Source organism: Barbatula barbatula (genome assembly GCF_947034865.1).
Source record: "Barbatula barbatula genome assembly, chromosome: 15".
NCBI lineage: Eukaryota > Metazoa > Chordata > Actinopteri > Cypriniformes > Nemacheilidae > Barbatula > Barbatula barbatula.
The window spans coordinates 3740439-3759098 of record NC_136778.1 but is presented as its reverse complement, the minus strand read 5'-3'; the positions used below and the strand labels follow the sequence as shown (position 1 = coordinate 3759098).

Below are 18660 nucleotides of genomic sequence, written 5' to 3'. Positions count from 1 at the left end.
TGTAGTGTGTGACTCGTACATCTAAATTTGCTTCCTACACTATAAACCTTACCCTAAAACGTGATGTCCATTTATCAACTACCCATAATCAATTCACGGCGGTGAAACTGAAAATAGAGTCGTGTCAGAGGCAGGTAATGTTTCTTTGTGGACGGAATTAAATGAATGGGCTGATGTCAGGACACACCGTGACACCTCGGCCAAGACTTTAAATGAATTGTGCAATTTCTTCAGTACCCCGGGGGAGAGGTGCTAAATAATGGCCAACTTCAGCCATCAGCTGATGGGGGTAAAGATCATCGACGTTGCTTAAAACCCAGATCAGGTCTTTTGGCCAATTTGACCACTTTTATCAAATCAGAGGAGCGTCTGTTATTCCAGTGCAATAGACCTCTGGGTCCAACAAATATGTACTGTGGGTTTGACGGTCGTTATTTTAGCTTTCAATTCAAATATTACTTGAATTGTTTTTGCTTCCGATTTTGTAGATGCTGACTCCACATCTCTGGAGAGACATCAGAACTATATTGGAATGCATTGTAAAGCCTCAGCACTTGCATTTAAGCAGAAGAGAAGCTCTCATCGCCATCACCCCACTGTTTGATGTGCCAAGAGGAATCACGTGGCAAGACCATGAGATCACATATAAAACATGAATATGTATGAATTAATCCAGCCACAGCAGCAACATGTGTGTGTGCATCTACATCGGCTGACCTAAATCGTTTTTTCCTATAGCACATTTCCTTTATAAAAAATCGACATACTTGTGTATGTGAGTTTTTAAGGAATAATATGAAAACACATTTGCACACAAATCTTTGTTAAAATACAGTATATATCTTGATTCTATAAATTGATTTAGAAGTTGTTCCTTATTTAAGTTAATGATCTTGCTAAAGTTAAGGGTCCTTACTAGATAAAGAAGTTTAAATATAGCATTCTTTCTCCAAAGGTTTTAAAGTGAAACAACACCAAAACCTGTCAGAGCAATGCAATGCAGTCCATTATTTATGACTGATATGGACATATGATTTACATGATGAAATATACAAATCAAACTTTTCGTTCTTGCACTTCTTGTCTTGTAAAACCTAAAAAGCATTCAAAAATTCAAAGCATTCCCAGTAAAACTTTCTTTGTGAATTTTACGTATTTAGTGGTGCATAAATGAACATCGATTTATAATTTAAAGTCCCAGTGAAATTCAAAATTACAATGCCTATTTTTTCATGAAATATTGCAGCATTTATTGTAAATAGTTTATCAATGTGGGTCATCCTTTCTTTAAAACTCGTGTGCCCTCATAATCTTTACTTAAAATTAGAAAATGTACTTGAATATCCATATTAAATGACGTATGTTGAAGACAGATTGGGCAGAGCATCCGTTAACTCCTCCCCTTCAACTCTCAGTCTGATGACATTTCATTTCAAAATAAAACAGCTGTTTTCTAACATCCAATCAAATCGCAGAAAGAGATGAAAGCAACACCCACTGTTTTTCTCATTAGAAATTAGAATTTCACTCGGAAATGCATCAAAATCTGGAAGTAAAAACCATCGCAACTTCAGGAGACTTAAAAATATAAGAGGACATGGCAAATATATATTTTTTCTTCATAATGATCATAAACATTTATAATAATCTAGTATTTCAATTTGATTGCACCTCAAAATAATGACATAATTTCTTTAATACCTAATATTGAATGCTTTATTGAGTACTGTTTCGCCCTAATTTCGGCCTATATTAGATCCATCTGACTTAAAAACCTTTTACTAAAATATACCTTATGTTTCCTTCTCAGAGTGTTGATATATAATAGAACTTCTCTTGATGTCAATGCAGACAGGTGCATTGCCTTCTCACAGTCGGACTGATACCATCTCCCCTCTTAATCAGAAGTGGACCAATGAAGATTGCCTACAAATTGAAATAAAAAAAAGCTGCAAAGCGATTGAAAAACACTTCCTTTGATAATAAGAAACAAAAAGACAAAAGTCGTTTAAAAAAAACCACAAGCATTCATCTTTTAAAATTCACAGACCACCTGCGTGGGAAATGAAAACCACGCTGAGGGGCAACCTGCCCTGACAGGATTTCAGAATGCTGCTTATCTGGCACTTGTATATGTAATTTTCCTCGCCGTAGATGACAGGGAAATAGCCACTCTGCTTGATTAAAGGAGTGAGGATGCTCTGATGAGACTCGACAGGTGAGGATGATATCACTCAGGTAGAAATGAAGCCACTTTGGTTACCTATTTTATCACACGCTCCTATGAATAATAAACAGTCTGATCGATACAGATACATATCTTTCAGGAGTCTTTCCATGCAAAGGCTGGTCTGATAAGATATGTTTTGGCATATAAAAAACAGCTTGGCCGGTCAACCACCTTAACCCATTGGTTTTATTGTCGGGGATGAATTGAAAACACAACACAGCTCTTCTTTATATATTCTAGAGATCTTTGAAATACATGCACCAGGAAAACATTATTATGAACTATATTTACTCATCTTGTTCTCCTTACGTTTCGTCGGTTAAGATATTAAGATACCCAAATAAGATAGTTGAATGCGTTGCCCTTTGTACCAAGGACAGTCTGATTCATTTGAAATTAATGATCATGCCCTTATAAATAAATAATCATACCATTATTTGTAACTGGGGCAAATTCAGACATCTAGTGTATATGATTTATTTGTATATCCCATGCATTGATCTTTTCCTTTTGAAAACCCAGGTGAACCTTTAAAGACCATCCAAGCATACAGAAAACCAGGATGATCACAATAGTATATATATAATGTATATAATAGTGATTTGCAAATTGCAAACCCCTTGAGTGAAGCGTTGAGATTTGCATGCACCACTCAGCAGTCCAATAGCGTCTATGTGTTATTATTTTGTGTTTTATGAAGTGTAATATTTTCCGTCTGCATACTAGTTCTAATTTGCAGTATATTATTTCCTTTGGATTTCTCATTTGTCTTACATTATGAGCTTCTCATACTCAAGGAGGAACAGAAGTGTGGCGAGGCAAACATTTTTTGCCAGCAGCGTGCACTCTTTCATATTTAATGAAACCCTGGAGAAAGAGAGACTGGAAGAGTGTTTCCCATCGCTTTTTCCCCGCCAAACATCAGCATAGTGTTACAACAAGAACGCAGGATAAAAACTATGCCAAAACTTTTTCAAACTTCAGCTCTCCGTTTAGGCTTTTAAACATACTTATGTTTTTTCTAATTAGCTTACTATCTACAACTAAATGCAAGAACGCATCCAAACAATTTTGTTATGCCCCCAAGGTGGGTTTATCTAGCATTCTTAATACACGTGGCTTCCTGACAAGCTATCTACATTATGCGTGTAATCCACACCAAAAGAACCAAAACAAACCAATTCAGTATTATGCATCCTGAAAAAAGCACCCCTTTCTATGTATGCTATCCAAGGTCAGTTGTAGTATAATGGGATCAAGTTTATCAATTGTCTTCAGCAACACTGCTTTTCTAAATGATTCATTCCTCGACCATACTTTTTTAACAGTCTCAACCTCAACCAGATGTGTTTTTTGCAATGTAATGCAATTTGGGCCTCGTTGAAATAATTTGAGGCTTCTGCTATAACTTCCTATCTATAAAATTCAACTGTATTCCAATACAGACTCACAGAGACCATTACAGTTTCCTTTAAAACCAATACAATTCTCATTATAACCATTAAAAGGATAGTTCACCCCAAAATTTAAATTTTGTCATTATTTAGAATGGTGGTAACTAACAAACTTTGTCCCTATTGATTTATATTGTATGCAGGGCCAGATTAACACTTCACTGTACCCTGGGCAACAATAATTAAGGGCCCCATCATCACAACCCCAGGATCACCATAATCTGGCAAAATACAGAATAAATTACAGTAATACAGTCAATATACTCAATATTTCAATAACTAACTGCCATCAAGTGCATTTTTGATGTACAGATGTGCAAATGTTCATCGAACTACAAATGCACTCAGTCATGATGTTATGAAAACAAAACACATCGGCATCAATCTGGCAAAATTGACCCACTACATAGTCACAAAATGTAAATAAGCAACGACTTTCAAAGCATCCAATATTTATTTAACAACACCTGCTCCAAACACAAATGCATAGAATTGATAGAGCCATCACAGAGGAAGTTCACAGACACAAACAAAAATCCATAGAATCCATCTCCTAGAATCAAGTAGCATTTTGATCCTCATCTTATTTTAAACAGAAATCACTGTCACCTCAGAATTCAATAGGACAATCAAGTTATAGCGCAATATAAACATTTTTAAATCTGCTGTTTTCTCGCAATAACAATAAACAAAACAAAATGTACAGCCTTTACATGGAGCCACCACAAGGAACAAATGTAACAAATGTATCAAATGCAGTATCATCTGCTCCTAAACAGTTTTAAAACAGAAAACAACTGTTCAACAAGACAGGCAAGGGTTAAACATTTTAGTGCAATATAAACATTTGGAAATCTGTCAATTTATCTCAATTAGACTAGACAAGACAAAAAGAAATGCTAAATAATCTGGCAAAATACACAATTTGAATCCTAAATAATGGGGAAGAGCATTTATAAAATTGAAATGCTTGATTACATTTGGCAAACACATCTCACACGAGCATTTTTCTGGACTTTGAATGTGAAACAGGGGCTGCTCGCAGACTCGACGAGCGGTTCAGATGGCGGTTAGACTCGAGACCCATCACCGCTTCCCTCAATGTCGCACTCGCAGCAGAATCCGGGTCGTGGTTGAAGATGCTGCTGGGGCTCTTCGCTCTCGGGGCTGTGAACATTAGCTAGCGCCGGCAGTGAAGAAATGTCCTGGCTAGCTGAGCTGTCCTCGTTGACGTCGGGGGCCCCTGGGCAATTGCCCAATTGCCCATATGGTTAATCCGGGCCTGATTGTATGGGCACAAAACCAATGCAAGTCAATGGGGACCGACAGTTTTCTCTTATATCTTATTTTGTGTTCTGCAGAAGAAAGCAAGTCATAGCTACATGTTTAAAATGACAAGAGGGGGCGAAAGAAATGATGACAGGAATGTCCTTTTCGGATGCACTACACCCCTTAAATCAATTCTGACTTGGAGTCTATTTTGGAGGGCAAAATGAGTCGCACAATATTACAATTTCTTGTACATTATGAGCTATAAAGCAGGCGACTGTGCAAATGGCTTTACATTTTAAGAAAAACTAATTCTCATCTCCCAGTAAAGGACATTTCCAGAAAGAAGGGCGCAAAATCCTTTTTTAGATACTTCAAATTACATCACACCTCCGCAAGAAGCCAAACGGAGGAGAGGTGGGACAACGGAACTGACGTCACTGGCATAATGTAAACTGTTGAGACGATCCATGGTAACAGACTCTCGAGCGGCAGTGCAGCAGCACCGCACAGACACACGCGATCCGACAGAAATGCCTCGAACCCGGATCACACCCGGATCGGCTCTCGCTCTCTACAGAGACCCGGCGCTCAAGCGCGCATCGGACGCGCGGACGGCCTTTTAAACGCGCCGCTCGTCTTAAATGTCAGGAATCCCTTCAGTGCACCTGATGTACGGTGCCAATTCCTGAAAAGCGGCAAGTAAATCGACAGAATGCGCGGCGTCTCTCGCTTCAGATTATAGTCTTGATATTGTTAATAACGATGTGGCGATTTTAATCCGGGTGAAATCATGACCGAGTAACGCCTTGACTGTCACCGTATTTCTTTTTATTTATCGGCATCGGAGAAAAGAGATAGATCGTCAGCCGTCTGCCTTTAGCATTCATATTTATATTACAGTCATAGTACAATAATATCGTGAAGATGGCGACTGGAGCGGGCTGGCAGCATTACTACAACCCCGCTGGCAGCGCATCGACTGGAACGGGGAAATTTAACAGCACTTCAACGTCGACCAACACGTCCTTCCCGTCGGGTTTAACTCTCGAGTACACACAAGACCTCCACCTGAAGATGAGCAAGAAGATAGCGCAGTTGACCAAGGTAATCTTGTGCGCTTTGTGGAGATGCATACAGGTTGCGCGATGCGCGTAATTGGAGGTGAGCTGGAGACATCACGGTCCAAATGAATACAGGCTGGATTTAAACCAGGTGATATGCAAGTAAATGCATAATGACATCATAAAGTAGGAGTTTCTAATTCGGTGCTTATAAATTGTGACACAATTATGGAGTCTTCCTTCTCCTGCAGCACCAAGTTTCTTTTAAAAGAGGCCCCTTCTCTTTTATTCAACAACATTTATAGTCTCACAAACAAGAGAAGTGCTGTGAAATATGAACGATTATGTTTAATGAGTGTACATATCAGAGTTTAGTTTATAGAGCCTCTAAAGGGACGGTGGTGTGAAGAAATATATCAAAACTTTTGTGTTCTTCGCAAAGGCGTTTGAGTCTATGTACAGTGTGATCTTGTGTTGTTAGGTTGACTAAGATGATGTCAAAGGAAGGTCAGGCTGGGTCTCATAAATGAGATTACAGCGCTAAGCAAGGTATTGATGACCAGTCAGACTGTCATTAAACATGGACACCCAGGTTACGGTGTTATAGCTTTATGGGAGACCTTAGAATTGATGTATCATCAAAAATGCATGCAGAGGAAGGGACTAGGATCTGATGCAGTGGGATTGAACCTCATCTCTTGGCATTATCCGATTGTTGATTAGCAATTGAAACTTGTAACTGAGGGAATAACCAATGACAAATTATTTTATGCCAACTAGTACCAACCTGTACCACACTGTATCCTTATTGTAGTGTAAACTGTGTTAATAAAAATGATGCATTGCTTTGGAAAAAGTCTGCCTAGAGGGGTAGTTCACCCCCAAAATGTCAATTCTATCATCATTTTCTCTCCCTCTTGTCATTTCAAACCTGTATGACTTTTTTCTGCAAAGCTTAAAAGAAGATGTTTTAAAGAATTTGATAACAGAACAATGGGGAACACATTCACTTCCATTGTTTGGAAACAAAACCAATGCAAGCTAGTGGGGATCACTTAATTGAAATTTTTGGGTAAACTATCCCTTTAATCCATAAATGTAAATATGTAATACATTTGCTCATTGCACAACAATGTTTGCCATGTTGCATTACTGTATTTAAAGTCATATAGCATCTGTTTCTAATGTATTCAACGCAAAATCAATATTTCTTGCTGATGTTTCATGTAGTTGCGGGCTTTGACTGGAGCGTTAATGTAATCCAGAGGTCTTGGACAGTACTTTAGTTTCTGATTTTCTTACGTCTCATGCCTCTCAAATGAAGTGCCTTAGCTCATTGTCATTCCCATCCTGGACTAGTATGTTGGAAATCGCAGTTTAATTTGATTGACGTAATGAAGCTGAATACAGTCTCCATGATCTATCGTGGCCTTTCCCAGCTCAGAACCAGAACATCCAGATGGTCCCAGGCCTCCTATCGGGTATCAATAATCTCCAAAAGCATTTGGTGGAAATTCAATCACCCCCTGGAGACTGTTTGTGCAAAACAATAGATGCTATTCACACAAATGTTTTTTTAGTTAGTCTTTAAAGCTTCTTATGATCGTCTTCATTGAGAGTTTGCAGAAATCTTTAGATATTGTTTGTTTTTCTTATTTGTCGTCTTTTTAATGTACAGTTTACTGGATGGTACATTACCCACCTGCTAATACATTTGATAAAATAATATCTTTCAATTTTACGAACTATAATCGGGGCCAGAAATGTTCCTTGTGATATTGAAGAGAACAAATTTGTACTAATTCTGTAACTGCCTCCAGTACATAACCCTCCACCTTTTCCGTAATTTTGTTAATTCGACTTTACTTTCTCGATTAGATTCTACATGAAAGAAACGTTAATGGCGATGTTGAGTAAAACAAATTGCGCTAACTCCTGGACAACTTTCGAACTAATGCAAATAAATTAGAAAAATGTTGCCCGACGTTATGATTTTTAGTCAAGCTGCTTATACAACGCATTCTGCACAATATAATGTTGTCGAAAGTCAATATATCTTTTATGTGATTTTCCAAATGAGACAAAAGTAGGCGTCAGACCCTTGCATATAGATCGAACCATTACCGAGATGGATTCCTATGTGTTATGTAACATAATTTCAGTATCTACACGATGGAGAATTGAGGCCCAGTATGACTAACTTCCCATATAGCAGACATTTGACGTCACGTTTTCTCAATTTATTATCACAAGGCTGTACTTAATCGGAACCTGAGACACAAATTCCCTCTTAATCTTTGATTCCTTTAGCTGTATAATGTGAAACTACATTAGCATTTAAGCGTCAAGGGCAAACGCGTAGTCGTTTTTGCCATACCGGAAGGTGCTTTCGTTCCATGCGGCCTTGCGTGTGAAGTCATGTGTAAACTCACGGCGTGGGAGAGAGCGTGCGTGTGTCATAACCCTGGGGTTAAAAGGATTCTTGCATTATCTGGAGAGACGCAGGCGGTACTGCACAGCAGATGGGAGAAGCCCAGGGCACCAGGGTGCAGGACTCTGTGTCAGCAGTGTTTTCTTTATGGAACGGCTTGCTTGTTTTGATAACACATAGAAGTGGCACTGCACACTTTGAGCTTACAGTAGCTCAAAACACTAAGTAGCCTTGTTAGGGAATTGTAGTTTATGGCAGTGTTACTTCCTTCTAAACCAAGAGGCTGTGAAACTTTTTAATGTGTTTTTAGCTAATCAGCAGCAAGCATGTACAGTACATTTCCATTGTATTGTATGTCTATTTTCGTATTTATTATATCATAAAAAATGACTGCATGGCCACAGCTGCCACGCCAACTTTCTTCTGTCAGATTACTTTTGCTTGGGGAGATTGTTTTGTTCGAATAACCATTTAACTTGCTGCAATAAATCCATTTTCCTCAATAATTCCAATTTCCTAAATGTATCACCTTTGACTGTAGAATGAAAAGGATGCGCAAGCACTGATAAGACCCAACTGTAATTCAGCAATTGTGCAAATGTAGCAGAAAAGTCATATTAGCCTTCACAGAACATATTTTGAATTCAAACAGCACATTATGGGTAAAATGGATCATAAAGTCGCCGTGTTAGCGAAAATATGAATATTTTATTGTCAGACTAAATGGGGAGGAGAGTTTTTGTAATTTTGTCAAATTGTGTAAGAAGGTTTATCTAAATGCCTAGTATTGAAAAATGTGTAATTTTGATGAGGATCTAGTAACAAAACATGCAATATAATATACAGTACATAACTATCTCTTCAGGGGTGTATTAAGACCTTACATAATGAAGCGTTATGGTTTTATTACCTTAAAATGAGCTTTCTTTATCTACATACACCGCGGGTCCCCTTTGAATTCACCATGTTATTCTACAGTAGCCCAAAGTGTTCTACTGAGCGTTTCATAAATACGTTATCTCCTTCGCCAAAGAAGCAAAAACGTGATGACATCTTAGTCCTGTGTCAGCCACAGCAGTGCTTCGAAAGTAAGGGGTGAGCGGTGGAGTGAGCCATTGGTTGCATTTCGTAACCTCACCACGAGATGGCGCTAAATTTCATACACTTTAATGAATATTTATTTCCTCAAACCTTTTTCACTTACTGTACATATATTATCGAAAATGTACTCTTAGTTAAGCTCAAGATCATATACTGACCAGCTTACAGTACATAATCTAACTAACTAAATGGTTATTTACCAAATGAATAAAAACACAAATGTACATTTGAGTTTAAGTTATTTTATTACGTGAGTTGTCAAGTTACAGTGGGTGGATGAGATTAATAGTTATACGTACTGTCCAGAGAACACATATTTTCAATCGAAATATATAAAGTATTTAGATGATGCATCTGTTGAACAGATGGAAATGATTTGTGACTTTATATGGGGAGCCGCGCAGGTCAAAATACACCTAGCATTAAAGTCAGGCTCGCTAACGTGTGTTCGTACAATTCTCTTCCCCGCACGCTTGCATTTCGGTCGGGTGCTATAATCAGTGGAGATGATTCTCTGAAAACGTGGATCTTTTAACCCCACATTTGCATCATTTAACAGCCTCGTCGCAATATTAAAACGCCTGTGTTTTCATGCCAGTAAATGGTCGTTTTCATGTGGTCATGTAAATGGAGCTGTGATCTACTTCAAAGCACATGGAAATGAATGTTTTAGCACGGCTTTCTCTTCGGCTCCCTTTAAGCCGCGTGGTCATTTGTACCCATTCGGGGGATCTAAAATGCTCAAGATTCTGTTTAATATTTAAATAAACACTCCCGTCACTGTGGGGAAGAAACAAATTGAAGGAAATCTTGCTTTTCTTTTTGCTTTGCCCTTTTCTGTCCATCCACAACTATCAACTATACAACTATCTTCAGTTGTTTGATTAGTTATACGTTTGTGGAAAAAATGTGGCTTTTGGTTTATGTTTTCTGCTTCTTTTTTATCTACGATTCCTCAGTCTCCTTTTCTGAACACAAAAAATAATACGGATACAACATAAAGGTACATAAATAACAATATGATTTTTATTTTCTTGTGAACATTTTCAAGTCTCAGGCGAACTCAGACAGGCACCAAAACCCCCTCTCACTTGTGTTACGAAGAGAAAAGGCATTCGTGTTGGCACCGTCAGGGCTTTTAAAAAATCTATGTTTCTGTCAGTGCAACAGACAAACTGGGGTTTTTCCTTGGCTGGAAAAGCCCAGGGGACGAAGAAGCTGCGTGTGAATTATTGTAGCAGGTCAGTGTCGACAGCAAAGGATGGTTAAACTCCCTAAAGCCCTGTGCCGCTGGGTTCCTGTTGTCTCCTGTGCGCAGCCTCTTCTGTCATCATCCGACCGGGATATAGGGGCGGTCAAGGAGCCTGGAGTGGGTTGGGAAGACTGGAGATAAAAGAATATTTTCATCCGTCGTCTGCTGGCGGCACAAATTAGTTTCTTGTTCTTTATACATGGAAATAAAGAAATTGCTTCTCGTTTGTGCAGAGGTTTGTCGTGGGAGGAATAGTGTGTGATGTGAAGGTTGATTCGCCTCATTCAGACCTCGACTGATCGACGGGGCCCGGGGAACGGCAGGCGTCTCATCATTCATCAGAGCTGTCGGACTGATTTTTCTGTGTTTTATGCGGTGACTGCCCTTCACTTTTGCTTGTAGCACGCTTTGGCATTGAAAGAGATTTTTCAGTTTGACTTCATGATGATTCAGACTGTCACATCAAAAGGTGCTAATATTTGTTGTCTGCAACACCTTACGACTAGAATCCACTCTCGCATTCCTTTTTGTATAGTTCTAAGCAAGATTGAAGTGAGTGCGTCCCAAATCATAGTATGTTGAAAATAGTATGCCAATGGTGGCCGGATGGCGTACCTTTATCCTGTGGATTTTGCATCTGTGCGCAAATATTTCACTTACAATGTAAGAATTCAGTGTGAGTTTGTATCATTTTATAATGTTTTTAAACGTAGGTAAAGTTGATAAAAAGTTCCTTCTATGTTACTGCTAAAATGTTATATTACCCACATTAGCCAAAGGTCCGTTGTGCTTGTGTTTTGGGTTCTCACTGTGTGCAAAGGTCATACCGGACCAGTGTGTACAGGTGCAAAGGATCATGGGAAACCCAGGCTCGGCTTTTCTCAAAGTTATTTCATTCCGCCTCTGTGATGATTACTTTCAATTCGCTATATTCGGCTTCGAGCAGGCAATCAACTTTCCTTGCTATCGTGTTAGTAAATTGCCTGAGTCCTCAAGGTAAACGCGCGATCAATGATAAGAAGCTCATTCACGTCCTCCACACATTTTTAACTGATAGCCTGTAGCTCGGGTGAAACTATTTTTAGCCTAAAGTCAAGTTGAAGTCTGTTAAGTAACTGTTTTCCAGCATTGTCTTCAGTTAAATCTAATGAGTGTTCTTCTTTGTACCTGTTCTAGGTATCCTCGTACCTTCATTGCCTTGGGGTTCTCCTTGGCTGGTTTGGTCCATCGGTCCTCAGTACATTTTGTTTGCTAATGTTCCAAGTAGCAACATGATGCAAAATCGGAGTTGTGTGCCGTGTATCTGAAACCTCAGTACGCAAAACACAATTTGCGAGAAATACCCAATGGTCTGCTGTTGTAGATTTCTTAGTACGCATTACTTGGAAACTAAAGCCCAATTTTGACTTGTGCGTCGGACTGTAGGATACGTTTCGGTTTGCATTTACACTTCTGCGTCATTGTCCGCGTCGACAGGCAATGACCACTAGGCGTCAGTGCTCACGCACTTGTTGCTTGTTAACCAAAGACAAGAGCCGAAGAAGAGTCGGCTCCTTTGAGAAGCATTAGCAGCAAGTAAACGGTCACCTTTGTTGCAGCTTGAGATGTTAAATACAGAAGAACAAATAATTTACTTCGATAATTCATTCAGACATGCGTTTGAGGAAGCCTGAGGGAGGTGTTCAAAAGACCAATCAGAGCGCTTGCGGTCCGCGTTGAGTTGACGCTTTGTTACATTTTTGGAGAGGTGCGCGTCAGGTTACAGCATAGGGTAAAAATCGGGCTTGAAAGCCACGTGAGCCACCAAATTCTAAGAGTTAAAGTTGTTTTATTTGTCGGTCGTGTTGTTCAAAACCTGTATTTAACTCTTTGTTTGTGGAACACAGAAGATGATATTTTGACAGTTTGTCCTGAATATATGCATTCTCTACCCACACATTCTATAGATCAGGGGTCTCCAACGGGGTGCCTGTGGGCACCTGGTAGCCCGCATGAACTCTTTAAGGTGCCCGCTAAACACAGGGCTCACCAATAATGCTCAAGACCGTTGACAAATCTGTGACTATACGATCAGCCAGTCGTCATGAAAGTTTATTATTAGCAAGTGTTATAAGCTTTAATATATTCAAAATATATCTGAAAGAATGTGATTTCTGAAAGATGTAAAATGTGATCGGAAGGAGCGTCCAGCAGTCATACTCTGCGGGACATCCCTTTCATTTGAGGTAAGAGTAGCTTAGTGTGCGTTTTTTATTATTTTTAAAAGCACCGCCATTGTTGATTTAATCTCAAATGAATCCCTTCGATGTAGTCGTATAACATCACTTGTGTCAGGACAATTCGAGCAAGTAATGAACGAGGACATTGGCGTATTCATTATGGTGTCGTTAATATCTTGGGACTTTGGAAAGCAACGTCTGTTAATTATATTCATTCACATTTAGATGACAGTCTGTGGCACAGTGGCCTGCAGTGGATCATTTTGCACGGCTTTGTCAAATTTTTGCAGTTTATTCCTTCCACCTGGACTATTAAGATATTTTGCTTTCCTCGGGTGTTTTAAAGCAGAAGGTAATGCGTGTGACCGGAAAAGGGCTGCAGGAAACGCTTTTGAGGTCTGAAAGACTCGGTTCTGATGAAGATCCATTGTTTCTGTAAATAAATATGAGGTCGTGGGATTGTGGCGCTGTGGGCAGATTGAAAACAAAAACACCCTGTTTTTCTGTCCGTGTGTGCGTCCCAACGGTGTTGGCAATTGGTTCTTTGTTCTCTAATGAATTTTGCGCCTTTCTAGCCAGCTACTTTAAAGGACCCTCCAGATTACAATTGCAGTTGACACCCAAATCAACTGTTGTTTTTTGGGTACTTTTTTGGCTTTGGTCTACAGGATTACACAAAGGAAGCAAAATGTGTTTTTTTTCTTTTCTTTGGATGTGGATTTCCTTCCCTGGAAGGTTGGTTACTTAAGAATGGTGGTAATTGAAAGGTTGTTGGTTCACATCCCCAGGGAGTGATTCAACCCACGGGTTACTACCGTTGTGCCTTTGAGCAAGGCACTTAACCCAGGGGTTAATCTAGAGGGAGTGTGTCTTTAATATCTGTACTGTATATCAACTGAAGGGTTGATTAAGACACACCTTCGCATTTTCTTGTCTGTCAAATATCTGAACAACACTAAACCAAGAATAGAAAACATTAGCTTGAAGCAATTGTTTGCAACAGTCCATTTTTTCAATATTTGTCACATAGTAAACTCATCAAAACTATGAAGTCAGATAGTTGTAACTGTGGGAATTATGTTGTGACTAAAAGCATCTAAAATAAATCCAAACTACGTTACATTTTAGCATCTTCAAAGTAATTTGCATAATCGTTCTCTTGAGGTCGTACTTAGGGACGTGTTTTAATTGGGGCTCTCATTGTCATGTTTTTCTTCATTGTTTGCTCATCCATTTTATTTATTTTTTATCAAATGAAATACAATTTGTGTTTTCTAATTTGATTAATTATATTTTTGTCTACAAAAATAATTTCAGACATTTAAGATTTTTAAAAAGCGTTTTTGTCAAGCGTTTCCAAACTTTTGACAGTTACTAGACATTTTGTGAAGTTATCTTTAAAAATGAAAAACAGTTCAATAAACCTTTTCAAAGGCAAAACACCCATATTTTTCTATTATTTTTTGCATAAACCTCATTAAATTGTGTTTGATTTCTAAAAAAAAACGACTTAATATCTCATGATAATTTGCTTCTCGGTTTGTTTGTCATTTTGTAAATTTATTCTTTTATACAAAACAACCAACAATGCCTTCAGGGTTTTATCACTTTTTGTTCTGGATACTTTGTATCACTGTATCTATTACTTGAATATCAAATATACCAATTGAATATATATCCAATATCGAATATGCCACTTTAAATGTTTGGTATTTTTTGAGTAGACAACAAGAAAAAACTAAGAAACATGAGATTGTTGTCCTCATCACATTGTTAAATTGTTTTGGTTCGAAGCTCAATGACTTGAAGAGTGTACGTTTGAATCCTACAAACCATGAGTTACTAGCCCAGATCTCAAACCACGTTTTCCCTCCTACATTCTGCTTAATCGCATCTTGGCACTTTTTCTAGCTCCAGTTTTCATCTCAGTTGGTTCTTCGTGCTTTCCAGATTTAGCAACTACGGTAGGCATTCCACCTTCAGGTTTGGCATTTGTTGCCGGATCCTCTTGATGTAATGCTGAATAATGCTTTCCTCCGTCAGAGCCCGCAGCAAGAGATTGGTGATGTGAGGAAATACTGAGAACTCCGCTGTAGCCCACATAAATCTCAAAGCATTATTTCTCTTTGTTCGTTCATTTTGCATCACTCGTTTGGAAGTGATGTGTGTGTCCTGTTTTAGAGCGTAGACAGATATAAACGTATCTTTTGTCTGTTCTCCAGTGATTCTTACACCAAATTCTGTTGTATGTGCCTGAAGCATGATTTTATCTAGAAAAAAATGTGGCAAGCAGTCACCAGGGGTCATTTATCATCTATGCTTTTGTTGACACCCCCGTGCATCAACCAACTCCACCTTGCTTTGTGATGAATCGGTGACATAACAAACCTGCCAAATTTGTTATTGTAGGGAACACCTGGAGTTCAACAGATGTACAAAGGTACTGTAATTAAAGGTTATGAATATTAAAGCAACGTTACAGGTTGAAAACAAGTTTTATTCTCCGTAGATTTTGTTGAATTCTTTGTAATTAGTTTAATGCAATAATGACATTATAGCACTGCATTACTATGTGAAGCTTATATTTTTGTTAAAGCATTAATGCAAATGCTTGTGTACATTTACGCATTTTGCAGACGCTTTTATCCTAAGTGACTGCTATCCCCATATGCTCTAACCACTGAGCCGCCATCTATGTATCTATGTATGTATTTCTATATTATATTATGACTCAATACTTTGCTCAATTGACTGCATTTTTTATTGTTTTACTGCAATCTAAATTTCTATCGGTCTATCAACAGAAATGCATTATAATTTACATAACCATGTCTTCAGAGGTGTAAGGCCAAACATAATGAGGTGTTGTTTTCAAAGTTAACAAAAAGTTTAGTTCAGTGTGCATGTGGTAATGTAATAAAGTGCACTGCCATTTGGATATTTAAACAACATTTTTCTCCCACGGTACATTTTGCTCTTAAAATGTTATACCTAGTCACATCTTTGTCCATCCGAGCAGAGTCTTTCAAAGCAGGATACACAGAGGAAAATAGGTTTAACCCCGAACAAAGAGCTTCACATCAAAGACGAACCATGTCTCTGTGAGGCTGATCATTAGCTGTGTGCTTCACAAATAACAGGTCTGAGCAAACCACCAGAAGAAGATTGCCGTCTCTGATCTTAGTTCAGTCAAAGCATCCCCAGCAGCGAGCCTAGACGCTCTTGACTCTTTCTTTAGAACTGTTGTCTCAATTGCACCCTCTATAAGGAAGGCAAACCATCCCTGCTTTTAGCCCGCCGTCCTGATTCTTTTTCAAAGACTATATGATCATGTAGTTGCCATGGTGACCAAGCGTGGTCACACGGCTTCTACATGTGACGGAGTCGTTCGATGATTCCTGAAGGGGTTGACTCATTGCGAATGGTTGAAGTTTTGTTTTGAGTGGGTTTGCTGTCAGCGCTGAGCGATTATTCACACCGGGAAGGGGAACGGGACACTTGATATGTTATGAGGTTTCTGATTTAGGAATCTCTTCATTGTGTTGACTTGAGAGTTGAACTTGGATTTGTAACTGCAGGGTATGAACTGCTTTAAAAAATTATTATAGGCAAAGTTTTTAATAAGTATATATGGTTGATCTCTTTAGTAAGATTGGATAATCAGATTTTTCGTTGGAGTATAAGGAACTTTGTTTGAACTTTCTGTCTTGTATTTATTGTACTTTGCAAGGGTCAATTTTTTATTGACAAAACTCCTTTTTTCCTCATAATCTCCCGTTTTTCATACCCATCTTCCGCTGGTATTTCTGTGAAATTCCTGTTTTATTTCTCCCTGGAACGCAATTGTGTACGCAAGGAGATGGATGCCATAGGACTCCTGCATTTTGGTACCCGCATGTTGACCAGTATGATCCCAGACACTCTTTTGTTAACCTTGAAGTTGAGGCAGTAAAATTATTAACTGGAAATGAAACTAAACGAATCCAAAGCTAAAGAGAAACTAAAATAAAAAATGAAAATAGTGATATACAGTAAAGAAAATGGCAAAAACACAACATAATTGCAATTTTTTTAACTACAATTAACATGAAAACAAAGAAATGTAAAAATGATATCTAATTCAACATAAAACAGATTTTTGACTATGATTTAAAAATGTAAAAAAATGAATTAATATCAATCAAACTGCAGTTGGGTTGTTTGGAATTAAGTAATAACTACTTAAATAAATACAGCTAACACAATTAAAAGATAATAACATATTAAAAACCATGTTTTACAATAAATGTTATCTATTTTTGCAAGTAAATATATTTTATTATTGTTTCATTCTGGATTCAGCATAACAGAAAATACTTGAGCAGTCATTTGTTGCTATAGTTACTACTGGCAACTTCTATTGAGAATCACTTATTTTGCACTAGGTGAAAAATGTGATGTGATTATCTCATGTCTCTGAATAATGAGGTGTTGTTTGGAATTGCTGTTGAAACATTTCTTATATACTGTAACATGCAGAATTAATTTGTACTTTTGAGATCCACATTTTCTGCCTTTCTGTAGAGACATTGCAAGTCACAAACCCACCCATCATTTTCATCCTTAATTTGGTTAGTATATAAAGTTATAAATACTTCGTGGCTCAGAATCGTCTGTGTACATTTGAATTCTTTTCAGACTAAAATCCAATACTCTTAATACGATTGAAGCCATAACACCGTGTTCTGTGTGTAAAGCACAATTGCCAAGGTTGCTAAAAAGGTTGTGCTATTTTTTCCAGCTAGTTCACTTTCTTAATTGTAATTCTGTGTCTTTTTTTAGTCCGTGTTTGCAGTACTCTGCAATGAGGTTCAGTCATTGTGAGTCTAGGGAGTTAAGAGAAAGAGCCATGGCAAACAGATGCTCGGGACCGTCGATGCACCCGTTGCTCTGTTTTGGGACCTGGCCTTCATACCTCCTGCATTTGAGATTGTTCTGAGCCCTGGAAGGCCCCAGAGCAAATATGTGTCTTCATTTTCCGCACGGTTTGTCAGGTGGTCTTTCCGCAAACATTTCCGGATACAAAGTTTTTCTCCTCGGGAGAGCTAAAAGTGTCCTGTTATTTGTCTTCGAGATGGATAAGTGCTTAATTGATCTCGCGATAAATAATTCAGAAGCAGTGGAGAAGTTAAGTGTGAAGTTCCCCAAAAACTCATCATGCACACACAACGTTCAATCCGCAATTTGATAACATTACCTGCAGGAGTTAAGGTATGACAGCATTTTTGGGTCAGTCGAATGGAAAAAAGCAACCTTGTTCTGTTTCATTACTTTTTGCTGGGGTTCCTGCCAGGAATGTGCAGGTGGACAGATGGCATCATACAGCCTGTTGGCACCAGGCAAGAGGAATCCTCAGTAGCGGGGTTTAGTCCACCATACTGGAATAAAACCCAAGGCACCCAAGAACCTCCAGAACACCACATTGTTTAGTATAGACTACAATTTGGCCACCATTCTGTTACCTGCTATATTCTCCAGCGAGCCTGACGTGAGCGTGGTACTAAATGTGGCTTTCCTGATCTCTTTGAGCACTTGGAAGAACTGATTTTGCTTCGCTGGCAGGGAAAAGGCGAACACAATCATGAAAACAGGTCAATACGT

The 18660-nt window shown here is 38.5% G+C and overlaps 1 protein-coding gene across 2 annotated transcripts in view; it reads left to right on the top strand.

Annotated features, from left to right (window-relative positions):
• Nucleotides 1–5344: 5344 nt before the first annotated feature.
• fam184ab (family with sequence similarity 184 member Ab) overlaps nt 5345–18660 on the top strand; it is a 71834-nt gene continuing 58518 nt past the window's right edge. Inside the window, exon 1 of one of the 2 annotated variants that reach the window (XM_079474369.1) lies at nt 5345–6060. In XM_079474369.1, coding sequence (XP_079330495.1) covers nt 5881–6060 — 180 coding nt within the window. In that variant the 5' untranslated portion in view covers nt 5345–5880. The remainder of the gene's footprint in view (nt 6061–18660) is intronic. The other variant, XM_079474370.1, reaches the window with a different exon arrangement.